This window comes from Brienomyrus brachyistius, chromosome 10 (assembly GCF_023856365.1).
Source record: "Brienomyrus brachyistius isolate T26 chromosome 10, BBRACH_0.4, whole genome shotgun sequence".
Taxonomy (NCBI): domain Eukaryota; kingdom Metazoa; phylum Chordata; class Actinopteri; order Osteoglossiformes; family Mormyridae; genus Brienomyrus; species Brienomyrus brachyistius.
Genome location: NC_064542.1, coordinates 23,467,293 through 23,489,770, shown reverse-complemented (window position 1 = coordinate 23,489,770; position 22,478 = coordinate 23,467,293). Strand labels below are relative to the sequence as shown.

Sequence of the window (22,478 nt, the reverse complement as noted above, 5' to 3'; positions counted from 1 at the left end):
GAATAGGAAATAGAAATGAGATGTACAGTGCTTTGTTCTTCCTACCAGATGAATAGGGAGTTAATAAGCTATGAGAAAGCCCACATAGTGAGGTCTGCAAAAGGCATCTGACCTTAATTACATTAGAAAACAGCCCCCACCCACACAGCACTGTTGCTGACCAACACCTCTTCCCTTCCTGGACAAATCCCCCACTCCTAACTCACTGGCAACCCCCGAATGCCTGTACGACACCCCCAAATTTAGCTATGACTGCTCTCCAGCAGTTCCTCCTTTGTTGGAAGCCATGTCTTTTTAAAAATGTAATTATATTCCTCTATACTTTCCTAAAAACGTTACACTTACAACAGCTCATTTCTAAGCCTACTTTACCCCATATCTAAACGAATGCAATTGGGTTCACAAGTTATATTTCACTTGCTTTTCCCATGCTTGTTATCCAACTGTTCTCACTGTCATCACCCCGGTCTATGATCAAGACCGTCTCTCCCGTCAACTGTCAGCGATGACAGCTCTACATAAATCTCATCGTTCCTACGAGGTTCCCATTCCTAATTATACTACGATCCCTGGAAATTCCACCAGAAATCTAACCACTAATCTTTCACGCAAAAGGAAAGTCAGGTCCCCAAAGTTTTTGCATGATGAGTAAAAGTCTAATTTCAGCGAGTGGCTGCTGCGCAAGCGCGCTGCAGTCTCGCTTTCTTGAAGTTTTAAATCCAGAGAAAGCGCCGTAGTCGGCTTTAGTGTGCGAGAGGGAGAGACGCCGCTAAAGCAGACAGGTTGTTAAAAGTTGGAAATTACAGTGGCTTATGGAAATAAATGGAATATCAATGCAGGACGCATACGGACTTCTCTAACACTTTGTTGTAAGTTTTGCACTTTTGTGTTCATTCACTGAAGTTTAGCAGAAACGGTTGTAGTTAAGTTTTGTACCATAGATTTTGCAAACGAAACTCAGATTTTTTTATTAGGACTTAAATTAATTGTAACGATCGCAACTTAACTTTTATTAACGATATGACGTTTATAAATTATTTTGCAAATGAGCTTATTTGACTGAATCCAGGCACAATACTCTGAAATCGAAGTGACAGTTTAACATTCTGTAAGGCGCTATTTTTTTGTATTTATATCCGAAAATAGGCCGTCGGATTGTGTAGATAAATACAATGTTGGGACTGCCTGAATCGTTTTGCGATATTTTTTCAAGTTGTTAGTTATTTTAAATACAGTGATATAAACAGTGATATATACATATTTGCGTACCAATAATATTTAACAGAGTATAATGTTGTGTAGGGTGGTTTTGATGATTTTTGACCATATGATATATTCACTTTTGGGTCTTAATTGCGTGTTGTATTGAATGCCCGGAGTGTGTGCAGCGCTTTCAGGCGGTACCCCAGGGAATAGCGCATAACGAAGGTGAGTCTGGAAGCCAGACTCACTTATGCTGGACCGTCAGCTACGGAAAGCACGCGAAGGACCTTAAAATGATGCCGGCATGGCGTGTAACCTCTCTGATTGCCTTATCTCTAAGTTAACGAAATGCATTAGTCATTCTTGGTGAGGTTCCCTGTAGGGTTTCAGCCTTATTAAATGTTTCGTGCAGTTGATGGTTGCTCTGGTGTCGAAAACAAGCATCTACAATGTACAAAGTTAGGTTTATAATTTACTTTGTCCTGTAATAGAAGTGGCACGGAGTTTTGCTTCGTGTTGGGGCTGTTCTGAGTGTTGGGCGCGGTGTCTGAACGGTTCGTCTCCAGTTTTTCCACTCTCCTAGACCGCTAGGAGCATAGTAATCCTAAAGAAAAGCGGGGTCTTCATAGATCACTGTATACATTCGACTTAATATAAATGTGATAATAATGGTATTTTAAACAGCACCAGATTGAAGTAAATGTATGGTAAAAATGTGACTTATCGGGTCCTCAAAGTATTTGTACTTGTACGTTAACTCGGTAAAAGACCGATTGTTGATCTGGCAAATTTTGGAGAAAATGGCATATATTGTTATATTACGTCTGATGACATGGCTTTATCGTTGAGCAAGTTGATCGGAAAAAACATGCAATACACGGGAAAAATCCCCGGCTTTTGCGACAGCTTTATAGCACCATCCCATATCCCCCGTCAAGGGCAGCAGCTGACTTGTTCTCCGGGCCGGTGGGATGTAACTACTAAGAAGTAGGGGGGAGAGACGGCGCGCTTGGCGAGGCGTGAAGGCGGACTGAAGGCGGACAGGACGAGACAAGCCGCTCGGGAGGGAGTGTGCGAGTGCTCCCATAGAGCCGTAAATCCGGCATCAATACCGGCAGGCCGAGCCTGACATCTGCATTAAACCCAGGAATTAAAATCTACTATTTAGACATTAAGTGACTGTCGGATTAGTTGTGGGGGGAACCACACACGTGTAGCCCCTGGTAATTACACAACATGGGTTTACAGGCGGGGGCGTTGGCGCCTTTGGCCCAATTATTAACTAGGTTGTCTATTGAACTGCACAGTATGACGTGAAGCCGGCTTTCAAAAGTACATATTGTACAGATTACCTTGGATTATTCTTAGGCTGTATTGACTGTGTTTATCTTATTATAAGATGCAGTTATATGTTCTGCGCAATCCAGATGTAAGGAGTTGATTATGCTTGTAGTGTGCCTCACGTTGGATAAAAGCTCTGCTAATTAAATAAAAAGTAAGTCTACAAAACGGGTTGATTTTTTTTGGGCCCTCTGTTGATATAGCTCTTATTGACCTAACAAACTGGGATCAGTTTATTTAAATTTAATTGAAAGCAGATTTGAATATAGTGCTTATATTTCAAGTGCAATTAAAGACCACAGATTGTCAGGTTTAATTTTTAAATCTGGACATGGTAACCAGTGTTAGAATTTCAAATGGATCATAAGTCATTCTCCAAATGAGCACATGTCACTAATAATGTATCTGTGTATTTGAAAATTATTTCTGATCAATTTCATTGTTGTAAATCCATTCTATTAAAATTGAATAGTTTCATGCTAAAAGTATTTTATGGGATAATTATGATATCTCATTTGCTATATGTTTGCATTGTAATGTATACATGTATGGTGACATTTTCTTAGTTTTCGTTGCCATTTTTGGTTTTGACCCTGCAGGCTGTTCTCCTCCCCCAGACTTTGGGGCGCAGTGGATGCTGAGGCTGCAGGTGCCAGAAGATCAGTAGGACCTGTTGAAGGCAGCCTCCATGCTGATAAATGTGACCGTGTCCTCAAAGGAGTTTCAGGCCTGTCATGGAGTGTCACCAAGCGACCCCTGTGATGCGGCCATGGAAGTAACTGGCATGGACGTCATCGCCACATCACTTGCCCCGCCTCCTCCACCACCGCCGCCGCCCCCTCCGCCTCCGCCCCCTCCGCCATCTCCCAGCGTCACGCAGCTGCACTCCATGCCCCGTTCCAAGCTGCGTAACCTCAACTGGGAACGCATCCCCAAAGAGCGGGTGGAGGGCCGGCCGAGCGTGTGGAGCGAGCCTGCTACCGCCGAGGACGACTTTGCCATCGATCTACGCTCGCTGGATGAGCTCTTCAGCCAGAGGGAGGCGCCGTCTGTGCAGAAGACTAGCAGCTTCCGCCGAAGCCAGAGGCGTTGTACGTTGACCCAGGATGGTGCTGACAAGGTGAGCGGCTTCTCCCTCAGCCTAAGGCGTCCGGTGCTGCAGACTTTACAGTTTTGGGGGAATTCCATGGATGTGTGAGGGTGTTTGCTGGCGCTGTAACCCACCAGACTTATGGGTGTCATTTGCCCTGATATAGCTTCAGAGAAAATAAAAAGCAATTACACCACCAAGGCAAGAAGAGGCTGCAGAGAGTCTTTCAGGATCCTGTGAGGGAGGGAAAAAGAGACAATGACTCATTTCCTCCCTGGAGAAAAGCAATTGATCCCAGCACTTGTAGTTTTTATGTATAGCTGGGATGGCTGTAGCACTGCTGTAGCTTGTATATTAATTCCTTTTATGGGTCTCTTTTTACTAGGTTATGTCCCTGTGGTGTCTGAGGCTAAAACCCTGCTATGATTTAATTGACTCAATTAACAAATATCAATTCATATTAGTAAACCATGACTAGATGCCAAAACACTGCCAGAAAAAAAATCTGTCCCACAAAGCTGTCTGGAGACTCCGCTTAGTGGAGAGTACAGACCGATGCATCACGATACATTTTATGCAATGTAGTACAATCGTGTTCCTGTTATCTCACTCTTCAGAGAGTGAGCTATGTTGTACATATCCTGAAAATTTTCTTGTTAAAACTGCAAATACAAGTCAGAATGTTTCTTGTGCAGACATTTTTTGAGTTTTTGAGACAGTTTTTTCAAAATACTCCTATTAAAATGTATTTTTTTAATTCAGATAAATTTCAGTAAATTCAGCTTATGTTTCACTGCATTGAAAATATATATTATGTATTGCTGAATCGAATCGTGTCATAACTTTTCAGATATCTCCAGAATCATAGCAAAGCTTGCGATTTATACCCCAATTCAGTATGCATGCAATCCCTTGCTAAAAGTGTATTTTTAAGCCAAAATTTAGTGGTTGTGTCTCATGACATTCGCATTGCGTTTTCTGCCAATCTGCATATTTTTCAGTAAGTTCCTTGTCTGTAAAGGCCCTGGGGGATAAATAAACCGCCTTCATTCTGATGTGAACATTGGAACCTCCCTTACAAACACCCCTCACCTACATATGTGACTATGTAAAGGAAGGAAACTGTATCAGTCAATCCTGAGTCTCTTGTGTCTCTGTCCTCATACAGGTTTCCCTTTTAGATGCCAAGCGCAGCATGAATGTGGGAATTTTTCTGCGTCAATTCAAGAGGTGAGACTTTCTGTATCAGTGTTTTCCAATCCAGTTACCAGGGACCCCCAGACTGTCTGGCAGGGAGCTGGGAGAGAAGTAAAACATGGACTGTCTGGGGGGGCCCCAAGGACCAGGGTGGGAAACACAACTTTATATTTTCCTAAGTTGACTTTATTGCAAGTGTCTGCAAATGAGCTGTATAGTTGTTTGTGTTCCATTTGCTTAGAGAAAGCAGAACCGAACCTGGAGCAACAGGTTCTTAGCTTGCTTGTTGTGTGTAGTTCTGTAGGTGCAGAAGATAGATGGTACTTAACTAAGAAAGTTAACACTCTCAGGGTGTTTGGAAGGGGGGGGCAACAATCATCTGAGGTTTTTGTGGGGGGTGAGGGCAGGGTCATGGACAGAGACAGACAGGTGTGGAGTGAGTGGACACTGAGTGTACAGCTGGGGTGTCGTGTTTAAAGGTCATTGGGGTCAGAATTGACACCTGCTTTGAACATTTCAGCCTCATTTTAACTGTGTGTTGACCCCCCACCCCCCACAGAGAAAGAGGAGGAAGTTCTCTGCTTTTCCTTTTCTCTCCTTTGTTTGAGCTTTTTTATGAGCCACAGAGCTCATTAAAACATTTTGTGCTCTCTGGGTGTCATCCACTTGTATTTACTTGATAATGGTTAATGGTTTCCCCCCCCCCTTCTCCACACTCTCTAATTTACATTACTGGGAATGTTAGCTCATACTTAAGAGGGTTTGCATTTTAACTTGCCTGTCTGTATAACATTCGGTCTTTCTGTTCAGCGGGCATGATGTCATGCCCCTACTTGTGCATTGAGCAAGTGGATGAGGGAGGGTGTTTGGTGCCCATCTTCAGTACGAGGGCTGTGCTTCCAAGTGACTGTCAATGTCTGTCAGGACTTGCATGGAAGACTCAATATAATGAGGGTGCTTTTGTAGATGGAAAAAAAAAAGTTTGTATCCACCCACTCATTTGTCCTGCCCTTGTAAGAAACGGGAACGACATTTTAATTCTTATAGAAACAACACTTTTGAAGTATGTTTGGACTGGAACCTGCCGGATATGTCGTGCTTATGTGTTGGATACTTAGTTAATGCGTAGCTTAAGCTATGCAGACTGACAGGCTACCATTAAGTTTTTTTGTTTTCTTTCACTTAGCTCACATCTAATGTTACGCATACTTCTGATTGGCCTAACTGCTTGTCTTCCAGGTTGACATACAGATTCTATGAATGTATTTCTATTCTATTCCTTAAGAAAAAAATTGACAAAATTGTTTTAGGGTTAGACTTTTGATGAACTGTAAATAATGAGGGTTGTGAAGTATGGACTGCATCCAGAATTTCCTCTAAGGAACAAAAGGTGTGTGTCCAAACGACTCTGTATTGCAACAGTGTGTGTTCAATTCCTTTCAAGGGAAGATAAAACCAAAAATAAACACGATCGGAGGCACCTGTGCGGGTTTGTTTCTACTTGCTGTTCTTTTGTTTTGTGACAAGAAGCCAGACCGTCTGTCTTTGGGCGAGGTTTATGTTGATGCAGACAAAGGGAAGGACGAGCGGGAGCAAGGGAGGAGAAAGGGGCAGAGCCTGCTTCGGAGTAGTCACTTAGGCCCAAGTGAGTCTTACACGTAGGAGAAATGAGGATGTGTGAACTTGTCCTTCCCCTGACGCGCTGAATGGTGTCACGCCTCCAGAACGGGGCCGTATCTGGGCATGCTGTTTATGCCTGTCCTCCAGTCTCAGGGTGACTTCCAGGGACGGTTTTCTTGTTTGCATTCTGCTTCCAAGTGTCGCCAGTTTGGCGTGAGACTTGTTACCCATAACCCCTAGGGGCAGATAAGCAGGCTCGTGGAGGATGATTTGCTGACTGTAAAGCGTACGGTCCAGAGCCTCGTAAAGCGGACTGAGCGATTGCTTGCTGACCTCTAACACCTCCTGACTCTAGGCCAACAGGCAGGGTGTTGCAAGGAAGTCTGATCACATTCATGCACTTTTTACAGTATCAGTCACAGACCCGTCTGGCTGGTGACTGCTTAATATGCATTAATCGTAGCTAATAACCTGAGCTCCTGTTTGCAGTAGGGTGGGGAGGTCATGGATTAAAAGAAAGATGAAGAAAAAATGCCTATGAACAAGATGTTTGTTTCTAAATTGCTCCATAGAGATCTTAAGTGCATAGTCGCATCAGGTAGTGCTTGAGGCTGCCTCTGTAACAAATGAAGATGATGTAATGCTAGAGCGGGGAGCTTCTCGCTTTCCACAGCCCCGCCAGGGAGATTGTGGAAGACATCAGGCAGGGGGATGGAGAGCGGTACGGGGCAGAAAAACTGAGCGAACTTTGCAAGCTCCTGCCGGATCGAGAAGAGGTATTTCTCCCACTCTTGTTTGTGGCATGTTAAACCGTGAACCCATAGGACAATATCACAGCCCTGGGCTGAGTTTGTTCAGGAGCTTCTATTACAAATTTGAGTCACGTACATATTATATGCACATTCATGCATCTTCGGGCTAACTGTCGACGTGACTTGTCTACCGTGCAGGAGAAGCGCCTACGATCCTTCCAGGGGGACCACCGTCTGCTTGGGGAGCCTGATCTCTTCATGCTGCTTTTAGTGCAGCTACCCAGGTGAGTTGGCTGCCCCTCGCGACTTCATGTCAGCATCTCCTCCACTGTCCAAGCTCGGCCACCCAGAGCTATCCCAAGGAAAAAACAGTAAGACAAGCAGAAAGGCTGACAGAGAGGCATATGTATTTCCTGGAGCCTGATGCAATAAATTCTAGTGGGCGGGGGCTCTGCCTAATGTCACTCTTCACACCAGCTGTGCTCGACCTCTGCAATCTCCTCACAAACCTCTCCCCACGCTGGAGCAGCCCATCTGTGACTACCTCATTTATTGCTGACTCAGTTAATCAGTTCACTGCCTGCATCCTCCCTCCCTTTGTCTTCTCTGTTCACACCCAGTCCATCTCCCCCCCCCCACACGTGTCTTTTGTTATCTTCCCTCCTCTCCAATTTCTCTACTAAATCTCTCTTAATTGCCTTGGCAACAAGTCGCATTGCTGAACTGCAAAACTGATAAATGAAACAAAGGCATTGATTGTTCAGATGTCCTCTCCTAAACCTTTGCCTACCTACCTAGCTGCATTAGAGACTAGTTGCTAGTTGCTCTCCTCTGAGTCTTTCTTGTGTGCGACCCCGTAGTTTTCGTCTGCGTCTGGACGCCATGATCCTTAAGCAGGAGTTTGAACCCTCTGTGAGCTCCCTGTGTGTGGCCGCCCGCTGTCTGGGAGTCGCGGCTCGAGGTGAGATATCAGGAAGGGGGAGGATCTTGCCAATCATGGCCTGTTTCACGCTCATCCTACATTAAACGTTTACACAGCGGCCAAGGAATTTTTACATTGCACTTAAGAGACTGAGTAATCATGCGGTGCACGACAGCTCTGGGAATGTGATTGTTCTGTGTGGTTTGCAGACACTTGAAACTTTTTTGTAAAAAAAAAATTAAAAAGAAGACTTTTTAAGCAGTCCCTAAATGTGATTTTTAGAGATCTCGAGCAGCATGAGCTCAGCTAATGGGCTCAAGGAGGCCCAGTAGGAATGTAAGGTTGGTGATTTATTATTTTCTTTTTCCCCAGAGCTACAGAACTGTTCTGAACTGCACATCATCCTGCGTCTGGTACTGAAGGCTGGAAACTATATGAATGCAGTACGTTTTTTTTCTTGCATCACCCACACGCAAGCAAAATTCGCACAATTTATGGTTGTGGATTAAGTCGCGTGGAATTGACACCGTCCAAATACAGAATTTACTGGCCTGTACCAAAATGCTTACCACGTGACTTTGTATTGTCGTAACCATTTAAGTACTGCTTACGTGCTGCTGCTTCAGACTGGGCTCCTGTTTAAAGGGTGAAGGGTCCAGTGTTTCTTGGTCCGGCTGGGCACATGGCTTGTGTGTTAGTGTGTTTGATTGGTGATTGGGGCTGATTTCTGGTCGTACACAGGGGAGCTACGCTGGAAACGCTGCTGGCTTCCGTATCTCCTCGCTGCTCAAACTGGCTGACACCAAAGCCAACAAACCGGGCATGAATCTGCTGCACTTTGTGGCCATGGTAGGCACTCCTAGACCAGTGTTTCCCAGTCAGTGCCTGGGGGACCCACAGATGGTCAACATTTTTGCTCCCTCCCATCTTCTGGGGCAAACGCTGTCCTAGCATTTTGACTGTTGAAACATTCCTAACTGCATAAAAGAATTTTTAGTTTAAAATTACAATGACTGAAGTGCGTGTCCCTTTTCACCTCTTTGTGCAGGAAGTGATGAAAAAAGACCCAGGCTTGTTATCGTTTCCCAGCCAGCTGGAGCATGTGGCAGAAGCCTCCAGGTCTGAACTTTCTTGATGCTGGACACTTGACTTCAATTAAACTCAGTACTCACAGCACAACAGCTGTTTCTCACAACATGGCCATAGCTATCTGTGCCCCGGGTGCGTTGTCACACCCTCTACCGGGCCTGCTTTATACTCCCTGCTTCTTTGGTTTGTCCAGGGGATTTGAGTACTAGGCTTAGGCTTAAGGGTTAGGCTTAGGCTTAAGGGTTAGGCTTAGGCTTAAGGGTTAGGCTTAGGCTTAAGGGTGCTTCTTACTTTTTCCGCGCAAGTGCAACACTTGCATATCCACTCTGCCTATCTGTACACGGAAACGTTCATAGTTCTCCAGTCAAGCCGAAATACTTTGCACATACGCACAATGTGTTGTAGTTATATTATTATTATTTTTATTAATGTGTTATTATTATTTTTACTAATAATAAATAGTTATTATTCTGATATTCCCCGCACATGTATCCTTATATGTTACAAATTCAGAGAGCAGCTCACAGGGTTGCCAGTTTTGGTCAGCCGACTGGCATGAGAGTATCAATTTGAGACAAGTCTGCACTCACATGCACACACTTTTATTTCCTTGTATGTAGTCTGTAAACTATAGTTTCCAAAGTCACCCTATCCCAACACTCGTCAAAACCACCCATGTTGGTATTTAAAGTGAGTCGATCATGCGCTGTGTCCAGAGCTGCTGGTAGACTGCTTGCGCAGATCCGTGGAGGCGCGCAGTGATGTCAGACTGTCATAAATATTTGAGTGGACACATCCGCTAGTACACGTGTGCAGAAGTATGAACCAGCCTTTAGGCTTAGAGTTGACTTTATTGATCCCCTTGAGGTTGGGGAGGGATATTCCTTCAGTCCAGCAGCAGGAATGCAGATATAGAGGCTTTAGTGGATTTAAAAAAAAGGCTAGAGTTGCACCGTGTGTCACTTCAGATGTTCTCCGTATTTCTAGGCTTTCTGAAGAGTCACTGCAGGATGATGTCTCCCGGTTACGAGACAGGCTTACGGAGCTGAAGGCCAGCGTTCCCAGTGAGCCTGAGGTGCAGCAGCAGATCCAACAGTTCCTGGAGGTGAGTATGTCTTCGCCAGCGCTATCAGATGAGTCCATCACAGAGCTTTATGGTGATGCAACCCTGTGACCTGCCACCAGTTCTGCAACATGAATGGCCATTACATGTTGAGCATGTTGAAATTCTGTTGCACAAATGAAACGTGATACATTTTCATTGACAGGTTGCAGAGAAGAAGCTGGAAGCGACAGAGGCTGAGACAAAGGCTTTACAGAATAACTGTCAGGCCCTTGTTGACTTCTTCTGTGAGGACGAACAATCTTTCAAGCTGGAAGAGGCATGCAAAGTCTTCCACAGCTTCTGCCAACGCTTCCAAAAAGCAGTGAAGGTCAGTATCCATTTTTTTTACTGTTTTCCCTTTCAGTTGTATTTTATGTTTGATAAATGTGGTATTTGTTTTATCCCGACTTAGGGTTGGGGTGAAAATCGAATTTGTTACAAATCTTCAAGGTGGCGATGTCAATACTTAAATATAATAATTTTGAGTTAAAAACTACAGCTGACCTAATGTGTGAAATGTAAACTTCTTACCTGAACACTAACAGCTATGTCTAAATTTACACCCTTATTAAACTATTTGCACCTTTATTAAACTTCTCTGCTCTGATTGGCTGTGGCTCATTGCCGCACCCATTGCCAGTTGCCACACATTTCACAGTACAGGATTTGGAGTTGCCGACAAGTCCACATATTTAGCCTGCTAGATATCTGACTGGTGTCTACGATGCATTGGTGACTGTCAGTCCCATATTTGAATGAATAGTGATCAAGCACCCATTTGCCAGAGCCAAGCAACACAGATTTGCCTCTGATCTGGGACTTTTGGTTGAGGATCGCCAAAAACGTTCGCCAAACGTAAAATCATGGTTAAAATAATGTAGTTATTTATTTTTAAGCCCAGTCTGAATATTCTGGCAGAAGCACATGCTCAGATGATGATGTCTAAAATGAGTTAGCATGTTGGATGTGTTTCCAGGAAAATGAGTTCGATTTACCAGAACCGACAGATATTCTTAGTATAATCAACTACTCTCTCAATTGTGCTTGTGTAATTATTGGGAAGCCAAAATGATTTAAGTGATGTGGGAGGGTCTTTGAGCTCTGTAGTACTAGCTGTAACTAATTCAAAGACACAATTAGCATAATCTTCTCCATGTTAAACATCTACTTGTGAATTTGTTTTAACTGTGTCAAGAAATGTGTTGATTTGTCACTTTCCAAACCAAAAGTGCTGTAACCAAAAGGCAGACGAGGAACATGCGTACCGTTACAGCCCTTTATTTTGAATGTAGACCTGAGATGCTCATTAACAAAATCTATATAAAATTCTAGATGCACGTTGAATTGTCAAACATACATCGATATCGATTTGACCGGTCACTGCCAATTCCCTCCCCTATTGACCCTATTGTTGGGCTACCATGAAACACACACCCTTAATGATTTATGTGCGTTTTTCCCCATTGTTTCCATCATGTAATTCAGTTGTAGGATTATGTTGTGTTTCTCTCACTCTCAGGAGAATGCAGAGCGTGAGTTGAAGGAGCAAAAACAAGCAGAGCGTAAGAACATGGAGCGGCGGCGTTCTGTGGCTTCCTGCTCAGGCCTGGACCTCGACATGGGTGAAGACAGCCTGGAGCAAGCCCTGGAGAAGACTCTTATCTCCGCCAAGACGCGCCGTAGCCTGCGCCATACTAAGTCCCTGGGGCCCTACGGCAGCCCTAGAGCCAACACGTCACCAAGGAGGCTCGGTTCTGGTGATCCACTCAAGCAGCAGGAAACCTGCACTGCAGCTACACAGACACAACATGGACTTAGTCATCAGGAGGGAATGAACACTGCTGACAAGGAGATGCAACATGGACTGAACACTGCTTCTACAGTTGGTGAACATGGACTCAACACTGCTTCTACAGTTAGTGAACATGGACTGAATTCTACATATCATCAGAATGGGTTAAGTACTCATACTTCAAGCAGCTATTTTGGGCTCAAGTCTGAAACTCTTCAAAGTCAGTGTGAACTGAGCAGTACTGATCAGCTTAGCACAGTCAAAGGTACGTACAATCAGCAACAGGAGAGGACTCATAGTATAAATACTCAAAATGGGCTGATCTCAGATGCTGCACAAAGTGCTCAGGACTTCAGTAAAATACGAAACAACTCTGCATGTGCAGGCTGGAGGCAGAATAAGCAGCTTGCCGAGAGCCAGCCTCAAACCTCTGTTCTTGCCAGTGACTTGCAAGCTCGGGCTGTAGAGACTGTCAGCGAGCCGTCCACGGACAGCGCTCAGCTGCTGAGACTTGTGTCCGAGAAGGTGTTGGCCCAGCAGATGGGTTCAACGCCTGCTGCTGTCCTGGAGGTGAATAAGTGTAGAGGTTCGGATATGTCAGAGCATGCTCCTCAGCTAGCTGAGGAAGCTGAACCACCAAGGTCAGGCAAGGCGCGGACGTACTCGCGTGTGGGCGAGACGCTGGAGTGCCTCACCCTTGTCCGTGGCCTACACTCCTACGAAAACCTTACTGTGCCTGTGCAACGGGCTCCACCCAGCCACTGTTCCAAATGGAGGAAGGAAGTGGGTGACAGAGAGAGGTCTGCATCTCAAGCAAGCAAGGATGACACTCGGAGTGCAAAGTACCCTCTACGAGTTCGCAAGACCCAAGCGCCAAGGCCAGGGACCCATGTCAATGCTAACATTTCCAAGGTCCGCAGCAAGGCAGATCAAGCCCCTGTCGAGGAGACCTCCCCCGCACGTGGATCCCGCCTGCCCATTACACGAAGCAACTCGGGGCGCTCCACAATAGGCCAACGACCCTCAGGTGCCCAGACCCAAATCAAACGAGCTAGCAGCACGAGCGATAAGACTCGGGTCTTAGCCAACCAGGCTTTAAAGGCTAACCGTAACCTCCCAGAGAATGCAACAAATGAGAGAGACAAGGCTGGAGCCACCCCAGCGCCGTTCATCAGGGGCTCCCCCATGCGTGTCTCCAAACGACTGGCACCCAAAGCCGAATCCCACATGGCAGCCGCAATGCTGAGTCCCTCCTCAGCTACTGCCAAAACTATACGCACATCGATCATTGCCGCCGCTGTGGCCAAAGAGGCCAAGACTTCAGAGTTGGCCAGTAACAGGGTCTTAGGTTCACGGCTACCTGGGCCCAAGGTAGTTCGGCCAGCTGCCCAGCCCATGTGGAGGTGAGGTCTGAGGTGACGACCTTTGACCATTTAACCATTAAATGGGTGTTTCATAGTATAGGAGCAAAAAAAATTATTTTATGTTCACAAGGAAGTGGATGTATTTTGTTTTTTTATTATTTTTTTTTATTCAGGGCAAACACTGTCAGTGGGATGTGCATCCCTTTGACAGGACCATAGTTTGCCTTTGCTGCTGGTACTTATGTAGTATGCTGGTTTCCCAGCTTCATCAGTGAGAGTTTATCTGAATCTGCAATGTTGTCCATGATCTTTAAATGTTTGGAGAAAAATGGGCATCTGATCCTGTGGAAGAGACTGTTAGGAGGCACAGAACAGAGTTTAGTTGAATTGTCCATAGCCATCAGCTTTTGTGAGAGGTGTGAACTTACTTTCTCAAGCTCAGCTAATTGGCTTTGGTGGAAATGTTGAACTGTGTGCACATAGGGACAGCAAGGAAATGCGTCAGGCAGAAGTCAGTTTACGTTTTTCGGCTAATTTATACTTCTGTGTAGAATCTACGCTGTTGGGAGCTACGTTTCCTACGACAAAGCCTGACACTGGAAGTTACATTTCTGGGTAGGTGCGTGTCAGGTTGCGCAGTAGGGTTTGCAGCTACATAATACTGATGGCATAGATTCTACTCCGAGGTATAAATTAGCCCTTAAATTTGACACTCTACCTCCAGCCATTAGGGGAGGGGACAAGAAGATAAGGCCACCTGTGGTGTGGGAGAGGGTGTCCTTCGTTAAACCTCTTGATAAAACACCACAGCGCCCATAATATATCGACAGCACGCAACACGCTCTTCATTAGTGTCTGATAGATGTGTGATCCTTCATCCTCTGGCACCCTGACTGAAATATCTCAATCTTTCTGTGTCTTGTTTATGCTAGCAGTCCAAAGTACCACTATTACATTTTAAAATACTTGCTGCATATGGTGAAAATGCATAGGAGGTGTTATCTTTGTTAAATCCCACCCTACCTCCATTGTGCTGTAATAGCCTGCAATATTCCATTGAGAATATCCTGGCAGAATGACCAAGTGGGCTTTTACCAGCGCAACCCATTTGGCACAAATCTATTAATTGGGATGATACAGTTCTCAATGACCGCATTTGAAGTGGACGGTATTTCAGGGCTGATTCTTAATTGTGACTTGACCATCTGGCACAGCAGAGTACTCAGTGCTGTACTTGTACCCATCCTTTCCCTCACAGTAAAACCTCCTGATTCTGGTGCACTTTACTGGCTGCTGAGGGACTGGGATTGGGCATCTGTATTTCTGTAATTGTGTGTGTGTGTGTGTGTGTGTGTGTGTGTGTGTGTGTGTGTGTGTGTGTGTGTGTGTGTGTGTGTGCGCGCGTGTGTCTCTTTAGTTTTCACAAAAGAGAATTTAATTTAAATTACAGATGTGATTGTAACTTGATGTCATTTTTTATGATTAAGTTCTGTAAATAAGAGAAAATAAAATAAAGATCATTGTCCCAGTGTGATGTATATGTGATTTGCCATTTTCCTCATGAAATGGTACTTAGGTGTATTTAAAAATCACATTCCACTTTGGTTTTCATTAATTGAACTTCAGTTCAACTAATACTTCCATCTTCTGACCTCATCATGGTAACTTGACCCTCTCCTGAGTAGCTCGGTACACGAGGCTGGGGACCTCCCCAGCTGGGATGCCAGTATCTCACAGTGTACATGCTCACATAATTGGAATTTAGACTTGGCTTGAGTGAAAACTGCATGTCTTCGGGTTCCTTTCACAATCCAGAGTACCTGCAGGAAATCCCCACGTGACGTGAGGAGAACATACCTCCGCATGTGTGAAAAGTGTGAGATTCCGACCCCCAACACTGGAAATGTGAGGCAACAGTGCTACTCGCTAAGCCACCCTCAGTTTACTCCAATTATATGTCATAAAATTGGATCATTTCATGTGTTTTTATGAAGTTTCTCCCACATGGGTAATTATAAAGAAGAGAGTAGCTATGAGTGCTATATAAACTCCGCAGAGATTGAAAATTATATTGGCATCATTCCCCGAAAGATGATATCCAATCATGTTTATTTTTGGGGGGAATATGCAATGGATACCCATTATTTGATAGTTTTGTCTCTGAAAGCTATTTTCCTGGAATATGAGAAGGACTGACGTAGTAAGTTTAAGGGCCCTGTGTGAACCGTGAGATTTCAGCTCTCTCATAGCTGATGCCTCACTCTGCTTAAGAACAAGAGGTTCTCCCACATTTTACATAATGTCTCCATCAGATGTTTGCAAATTCATGCAACAGCAGGAAGACCTTTCAGTTTGTTTAGCAAGAGCTAATTAACTAGTCTGGCTCATTTTCAAGGTTCTCTGACTTCCTCAAGCACTTTCTCCCTTTAACTCGTAATAGCCCTCTGCCCTTCACCTCTACTCAATCTCTCCCTTTTTCCTTCCACTGACGCACACCCTAGTGTGCGAGCGTTATCATGGAGATGTTAGAACTGGCCTTGAGAATCCCCTCAAAGAATGGGTGGGGTGAAAGGTCCTGTGGGAAAGTATCCTTTATAGGACTTAGTGACGCTGGAAATCTTGGGGAAAGTAATAAACTGGTGTTGCTTTATGTTAAAATGTCTGACTGTGGGTCACTGGGTGTATCCACACTACCAGTAGCCAGTGTTTATGTTGTATCTTAGTTTGTGAATTACTGGCCTGTGATCGAGTATGCAGGTCCCTTTCGTGCCTCTTGAAAAATGCCATTCTTTGTTGGAATTGGACCATCACGTGGTGGGATGTTACTGTAAGTTGTAAACTGGCCAGTTCTGTAACAGGAGATGGAGAAAAGATGACTGACTGTGAATGGATGTCATCACTAGAGTTGCCACCCATCCAAGATTTTCCTGGACCACCCTGGATTTTGGTCGTCTGTGCTGGAAAAAACAAGTTTCATTCCTGGACACGGAATATCCCTATTAAACACACCTAAACAAACCTTTGTAATGGTGTCACAATGTCAAGGATTTTAGGGGACTGAGGTGGGAAGCCTTAGTCATCACTGTAACTTATTTTGTGAATGACCTGAGTAACCGGTTAATAAGTTACATTTTTGGGAGCATGCTAGGGTAGAAAAAAACCTGAATATTTATTAAGAATTTTTGCTGTATTGCTGAAAAACAGGGAATACGTATTCTTGTGAAACAACATGTAACATTCTAGTGCTCAACACAACTGTAGGTTTGGTCTGTCAGTTCAGACGTGCATTGCTTCAGGGACAGTCTACAGTGACACCTGGCGCTTATTACAAGCTACTGAAATGCCGCTAAAATTGGGACTGGCTCCGTAAAGTGATTCGAATGCCGGAGAGTATTCGTCTCATCAGCTGTAGTCAAAAAAGAGTCTGAGTGTATTTCATTGTGTCCTCTCTGCATTGTGCAGTTTTTCCTTTCGGTCGCCGGTCCTGGGACTTTCGGGAGTCGCGGCGGCGGCTGTAGGCGGGTCCGCATTCACCTGCCGCGCGCCCGTCGGACCTGTTCTCGAAGCACTACATTGACCGGCGTCCCTCGGCGCCGAGCGGGGCGTCGCCGCCAATCGGCCAAGGTGTTTCGGGCCGCTCCCCGGAAGCAGGTCTGTGGCGGGTCGCTTTAGCATGGTCTAATTGAGCTGCGGCAGAAGAACGCCAGCCGCCAATGAAGGGGTAAGGCGGATGCGTTTTTGAAGCTCGTTATAAGCCTGTTTTCTTTGCAGGTTTCTCGGTGTGTTTCGGAAGGCGGGTCCAGTCGCGGTCATCTCCGATTTGTTCGCTTTTTTGACCGGAAAGCTAGTGATTCAAACCCGAACCCGCTTACTTAGCCGGTAAGCGAGCTCTGCGGCTGTTAGCCAGTTATTAAGATTATTTATTCATCAAGCTTATCCGCGAGTCATACAGTGAGCGTAATTGCATTTTCTTTCTGTTTCCGCGGTTTTTATATTCATGACATCTGTAACTTCTTTTGAAGGAACCTGTCACTTTAAATCTTGTCGAGATCGTTAGCCGCGATTCCTTAACGGTATGTGAGTAGCCGGCATAGCTAGCGGGCTAACAGTCTTTTGCCTTTACCGTGAATTACTGCCCGCCCTGGGACGCTTGTGCTCGTACAAATGAATCTGACCCACCGCCCCCGAGTAGCGGGTTCACTTGTGGACTTTCAGGTATTCGAAAACCATTCCGAAAAACCGGTGGGCATAACTTTAACACATTTTAAGTTTTTTAGAGCACCAAGGAGGCCCGTACTGTTTTGTCATGTGTGAGTCACAGGAACCTCCCAATGAGACCAGAAATCTCAGTGTTGGTTTAAGGCAGCCCTTCTCTCCCCTCCCTGCCTGTCCAGAGGCCCTGTTTCACACCCTTAGCGGTCATTTCGCGCTGTAACGAATACGGGTGAGAGCAGCTGCACAGTGTGAAAAGTGGATTATCTGCTATTATCAGTTGAATACGATCAGTCGTTTCCCCAAGGTGCTATGTTTCCTCTCTTAAGGTAGTTCAAACGGTATGTTTGCGAATTGTTTTAAGGTAGATCAGTATGTTGTGTTTCAGATGGTCACTGTGTGATTGTAAGTCCTGTAGCAAGAGGGAAAGGATGTCTGATTTTTATACTGAAACTAATATTATAAGTAACAACAGAGATTTAGCAAGGAAGTGACTGCCTTGAGTTATCACACAAAGCCTAATATCTTATTGCTTATTTAATAAAAATAAGTAACATTTATTTCCTCTGCTGCTGGTAACAATGCATATTTGGGTTTTGGTTATTTATAATTAATCTGCTTATTCAAGTTTTTACCTTTTAGCACTTGATAGTGTCTGAAATTTGATAAGAATAAAAGTAGGCTGTTTTAATATGGCTGTTAAATGATGTTTAAATTGGCTTGGTTTGTCCAAATTGACCTAGAGCTCAGGTAAATTATGATGAGTCTGTTGCAATTAATAGCTCACAGAAATACTTAGTGTTAATTGTAAATTAAGATTTGCTCATTGTTGCTACTTTTTGTATTGAAGGGGGCCTGTTATGCTAATTTTCACTGTTCACTATTTTTGGGGTCTGCTAGAATAGATTCTAATGCTACAATATTAGAGCTTTAAGCCCCACCCCCGATGAGTCCATTGTGCTCTTATTGGTCATCTTGCCTTACGCGTCATGCCCTTGCAGTCTGCAGACAGGTCCTTTCAGGTAGGTGGCCAATAAGAATTGTATTACGAGGTGACCGCACCGTGTCCAGGAAATAAGGGCTGTAATTCTAGCAAGAAGTTTTAGGAAGATTACAGAAGAGCGGTTTCTGTGGTGAGGTCATCCTTTTGGCGTGTACTTTGACCTTTAAGACTTTGCAGACTTTACATGCACATAAATCTATAACACGCCAACTGAAAGGGAAAATCCTTTAAAGAATGGGTGACACGGTACAGAAATTGCTATGGCTGTAGCAGAGCAAGCAAAGATAAGAGCACTGTGGGTATAGAAAGCTGTGACCTTACTGTGGTAATTTTAAGCTTGGCTTCTGATGAATTTGACTGGTTGTTTTTATTTTCTGCATCAGTGACCCTCTTTCATCTGTGCAGGTGCTACAGTCTGTGTGAATGAGGGGAGAATGCAAACTATAAAGTGTGTGGTGGTGGGAGATGGTGCGGTTGGCAAGACCTGCCTCCTGATCTCCTACACGACCAACGCCTTCCCGGAGGAGTACATCCCCACCGTGTTCGACAATTACAGTGCTCAGATGAGCGTGGACGGCCGTACGGTCAGCCTCAACTTGTGGGACACGGCGGGCCAGGAGGAGTACGATCGTCTGCGCACGCTCTCCTACCCTCAGACCAACGTCTTCATCATCTGCTTCTCCATCGGCAGCCCGTCATCGCATGCCAATGTGCGGCACAAGTGGCACCCGGAGGTGTCGCACCACTGCCCTGGTGTGCCCATCCTGCTGGTGGGCACCAAGAAAGATCTGCGCACTGACGGCGACACGGTGAAGAAACTGAGGGAGCAGGGCCTGGCAGCTACCACCGGCCAGCAGGGCAGCTCGCTGGCAAAGCAGATTGGCGCCATTAAGTACCTGGAGTGTTCGGCGCTGCTGCAGGAAGGCGTGCGGGAGGTGTTCATGGAAGCTGTGCGTGCTGTGCTCTATCCCTCCAACAAGAAGAATGCCAAGAAGTGTGTGCTTTTGTAGTGTCAGTGGGGAGGAAGAGCTCCAGAGAAGAGCTCCAGAATGAGGACAGCACAGGCTTCCAAGCTCCTACCCATATTTTTTATTTTTGTTCCCAGTTTTCTTGAACATCCTTGTTTGACTTCAACTGATGCCAAAGTGAAATTGAAAACATCCCCCATCTCAGTTCGTGGAGTTCGGTTCCTTTTTTTTCTTTTTTTAAAGCTTCTGCCAACAGATTATCTCTCTTAAATGCATCTTTATTTTTACTGTTTCATGTCTTTTAGCTTTTGGCTTTTTAAGCATGGTGGTCTTATCAGAGGAGGGAGACGGATGAATTTTTTTACAGAGAAGTAACGCTGCAGCAAAGATGCCAAAAAAGGATTTCCTCCATTAAGAGCGTGTTGCCGCTCCAACCCACGCCTTTGGCCCACAGACTGCAGCATAGCTTGGGCCGAGGGAGCAGAGGGGCCCCTCACAAACACTGATTTTAATGGACCTGCGCTATCCTGTTAATTATGTGCCATAGAAGAACATGTTCATTGTCACCACTTAACACTCCTCCCAGTTTGGATCAGTGGTCCAACTCTTCTTGTCTGCAGGAATCCAAAAATCAGCCCAGCCTAAATTAGTTCTGATTGGTCTCTTTCCCATTGTGCTACTGTCTCAGCAAAAGGTGATCACAAGCTGTAGACTTTCTGATTTGACGTAGCTAACGATGTGCATGTTATGGCATTGGATTTCTTTTTACGTCCTCCGGTTAACATTTCAATTGATAAAGTCTTTCCAAAATTTTATATTGACTCATGGACGTTGGACAAGGACTTTGTGTATGACTGCCTTTGAATCAGTACTGCCTAGTTCAAATCAAAGCTGGTCACCAAGAAATAGGTTTTAAATGCAACAAATATCCTCTTCCTTTCAGTACCAGTTAACCGCAAAAATGTTCTCTGTGCCTTTGGGTTTATGGTAGCTGATAATTGCATATGGCTGTTTTTTCGTTTATCTGTTTATACCTATTTGGGTTTGTTCACAATCAGGGTGATTCCTATTTTTCAAATCAATATATTTGTACTTCGTGTCCTGTTCACTTCATTGAAACATTTTGTACATGTTTTCAATTTTAGATATAAAGCAGAACCAAACTTTTAAGTGTGTGAATGTGTGATGGTCGTCTGGCTTGGTCATTGTGATTGGTTGTTTCATTGTGTATGTGTCTTTTCCTTTTTTGTGGGTGAATAAGGTGACGTGTTTGACTGCATCAAACAGCTTAAAGTCTTCATTGAATTCAGGAGACCTAAACCGCCTTTCGTGAACTAAGCTGAGAAGCTCAGCAGTCATAACTGCAGTAAAACTCCACTTCCAGTATATCTGCAAGTGCCTTCTAAATGCACCACAATGGGGTGAGGAAGCACCAGAAAACAAGACCATCATCAGTTGATTTAACTATGACATTAGATTGAGAAGGTTTGTGAAATGAATTATCTGGCCAACAATGGCAAATGAACCCAGTAACTAAGGGTTCAGTAGATAACTGGAATGACTATAATGGAATTAAACTACCGGACAGCCAGGAAAACGATGGAAAGTTTGTGAGGACTCTGTCGATATTGGAACAAATTAAGTTCATTTTGCTCCTAAGTTTATTTCAGGTTTCTTTTAGAAACTTCTAAGAGTTAGGCTGTCAGTGTTGGTGATGGCTGCTGCTTTATGCTGAGTGGATGAATATGTAGAGACTGCTAATCTGTGAATGCAACTTTCCTGGAACTGCCCGCGTAGTGGGGTGTAAGTGCATGGAGAGGGTAATGGGGTCTTTGACATCACTGCTGTATGCTGTCAAAGCGAAAGCGTCGACTGAGCCACACGCGCAGTGCCTCCTTACAGCATGCCACAGCGTGTGGTACTACAGCGTGTGCTACTACACCGTTACACTGGGAATTTATGTTTTATACATTTTTTTAAAGAAACAAAAGTTTTGTATAAATAACTAACATTGAAAATGATTTTTATAAATTATGCCTAATAAAATGGTCACTTTAAATCTCTCGGTGCCCTGTGAACGTTTCTGTCTCTATTGTGTTCTAACATGCTTATTGGCTTGTTCTGTAGTTTCGTGCTTTGTGTGGGCTGCACGCTTTCTGGCTTCCTGGTTGCACAAGCCACAACAGAGGGTTTGGGTTAGCATCTGCAAACGGACCATTACCGTAATGCTTGTCTGCCAGCTGCTGCTGTCAGAGACATGTCTGCTATTCAAATGCGCTTCTCCTTGCCGCACCTTGTGATGCCATCATGCAGTACTAATGGGAGGCAAAATTATGCAGTCAAAAAGCCACTGCAACAATTGAGTAGAAACTCGCATTACTTAGAAAAGCTTTAAATGAATGGGGCAAACACCAGAGGTAGTAAGGTGGTGGCATGTGGAAAAACCTGAAGTATGAGCTGATGTTCTGTTGGTGAGAAAGCAGCCTTCACCGTCAAGCTTGTTGGGCGTTGTAGAGGTGTGAATAGATGTTTTGTGCACAAACTAGAAACTTCTGTTTGGTTTCCGGTGATTGGCAGGAATATTATGAACTTATTGTTGCATCAAGCATGCATTTTATTTAATTTTTTTTTTTTGATCATTGCTAGATGGCTTTTCATTCTAACGTACCCAGGTGAAAACATTCACCATGGCCTTGAATTGCACAACGCTTCTTTCTGATTTTGGAGAGTGCATTTAAATTCAAATTCTCTCACATACCGACCATTTTAATGTGAAATTTTTAGTACAAGACTAATGAATGAAAAGGGATTATGCCTTCT

At 44.5% G+C, this 22,478-nt stretch overlaps 2 protein-coding genes across 8 annotated transcripts; both read left to right on the top strand.

Annotated features, from left to right (window-relative positions):
- The first annotated feature begins 735 nt into the window (after positions 1-735).
- Positions 736-15,009, top strand: fhdc2 (FH2 domain containing 2). 2 transcript variants are annotated; one of them, XM_049029044.1, is made up of 12 exons: positions 736-869; positions 3,144-3,664; positions 4,803-4,864; positions 7,125-7,227; positions 7,402-7,487; positions 8,064-8,164; positions 8,498-8,568; positions 8,867-8,974; positions 9,174-9,244; positions 10,202-10,319; positions 10,483-10,647; positions 11,839-15,009. In XM_049029044.1, the coding sequence occupies exons 2-12, from the start codon at positions 3,233-3,235 to the stop codon at positions 13,516-13,518; spliced, it is 2,997 nt and encodes a 998-aa protein (XP_048885001.1). In that variant the 5' UTR covers positions 736-869; positions 3,144-3,232; the 3' UTR covers positions 13,519-15,009. The 2 variants fall into 2 exon arrangements, with proteins under 2 accessions (XP_048885001.1, XP_048885000.1); XM_049029043.1 differs by having other exon boundaries at positions 743-869; positions 3,162-3,664.
- A 2,032-nt stretch (positions 15,010-17,041) lies between these two features.
- On the top strand, positions 17,042-21,717 carry LOC125750632 (rho-related GTP-binding protein RhoG-like). Of its 6 annotated transcripts, none has more exons than XM_049028763.1 (2): positions 17,042-17,196; positions 19,096-21,717. In XM_049028763.1, the coding sequence occupies exon 2, from the start codon at positions 19,125-19,127 to the stop codon at positions 19,698-19,700; it is 576 nt and encodes a 191-aa protein (XP_048884720.1). In that variant the 5' UTR covers positions 17,042-17,196; positions 19,096-19,124; the 3' UTR covers positions 19,701-21,717. The 6 variants fall into 6 exon arrangements, with proteins under 6 accessions (XP_048884720.1, XP_048884723.1, XP_048884725.1 ...); XM_049028766.1 differs by lacking the exon at positions 17,042-17,196 and adding an exon at positions 17,210-17,354; XM_049028768.1 differs by lacking the exon at positions 17,042-17,196 and adding an exon at positions 17,384-17,690.
- Positions 21,718-22,478: the final 761 nt, after the last annotated feature.

What these genes read in the sequence shown, in the direction of transcription:
- fhdc2 (XM_049029044.1), top strand. Translation starts at nt 3,233, where the DNA reads ATGCTGATAAATGTGACCGTGTCCTCAAAGGAGTTTCAGGCCTGTCAT. An exon ending in TGCTGCACTTTGTGGCCATG is followed by an intron (nt 8,975 to 9,173) that starts GTAGGCACTCCT and finishes CTCTTTGTGCAG; the next exon opens with GAAGTGATGAAAAAAGACCC. An exon ending in CATGTGGCAGAAGCCTCCAG is followed by an intron (nt 9,245 to 10,201) that starts GTCTGAACTTTC and finishes CCGTATTTCTAG; the next exon opens with GCTTTCTGAAGAGTCACTGC.
- LOC125750632 (XM_049028762.1), top strand. Translation starts at nt 18,634, where the DNA reads ATGAGTCCATTGTGCTCTTATTGGTCATCTTGCCTTACGCGTCATGCC. An exon ending in CTGCAGACAGGTCCTTTCAG is followed by an intron (nt 18,710 to 19,095) that starts GTAGGTGGCCAA and finishes TCATCTGTGCAG; the next exon opens with GTGCTACAGTCTGTGTGAAT.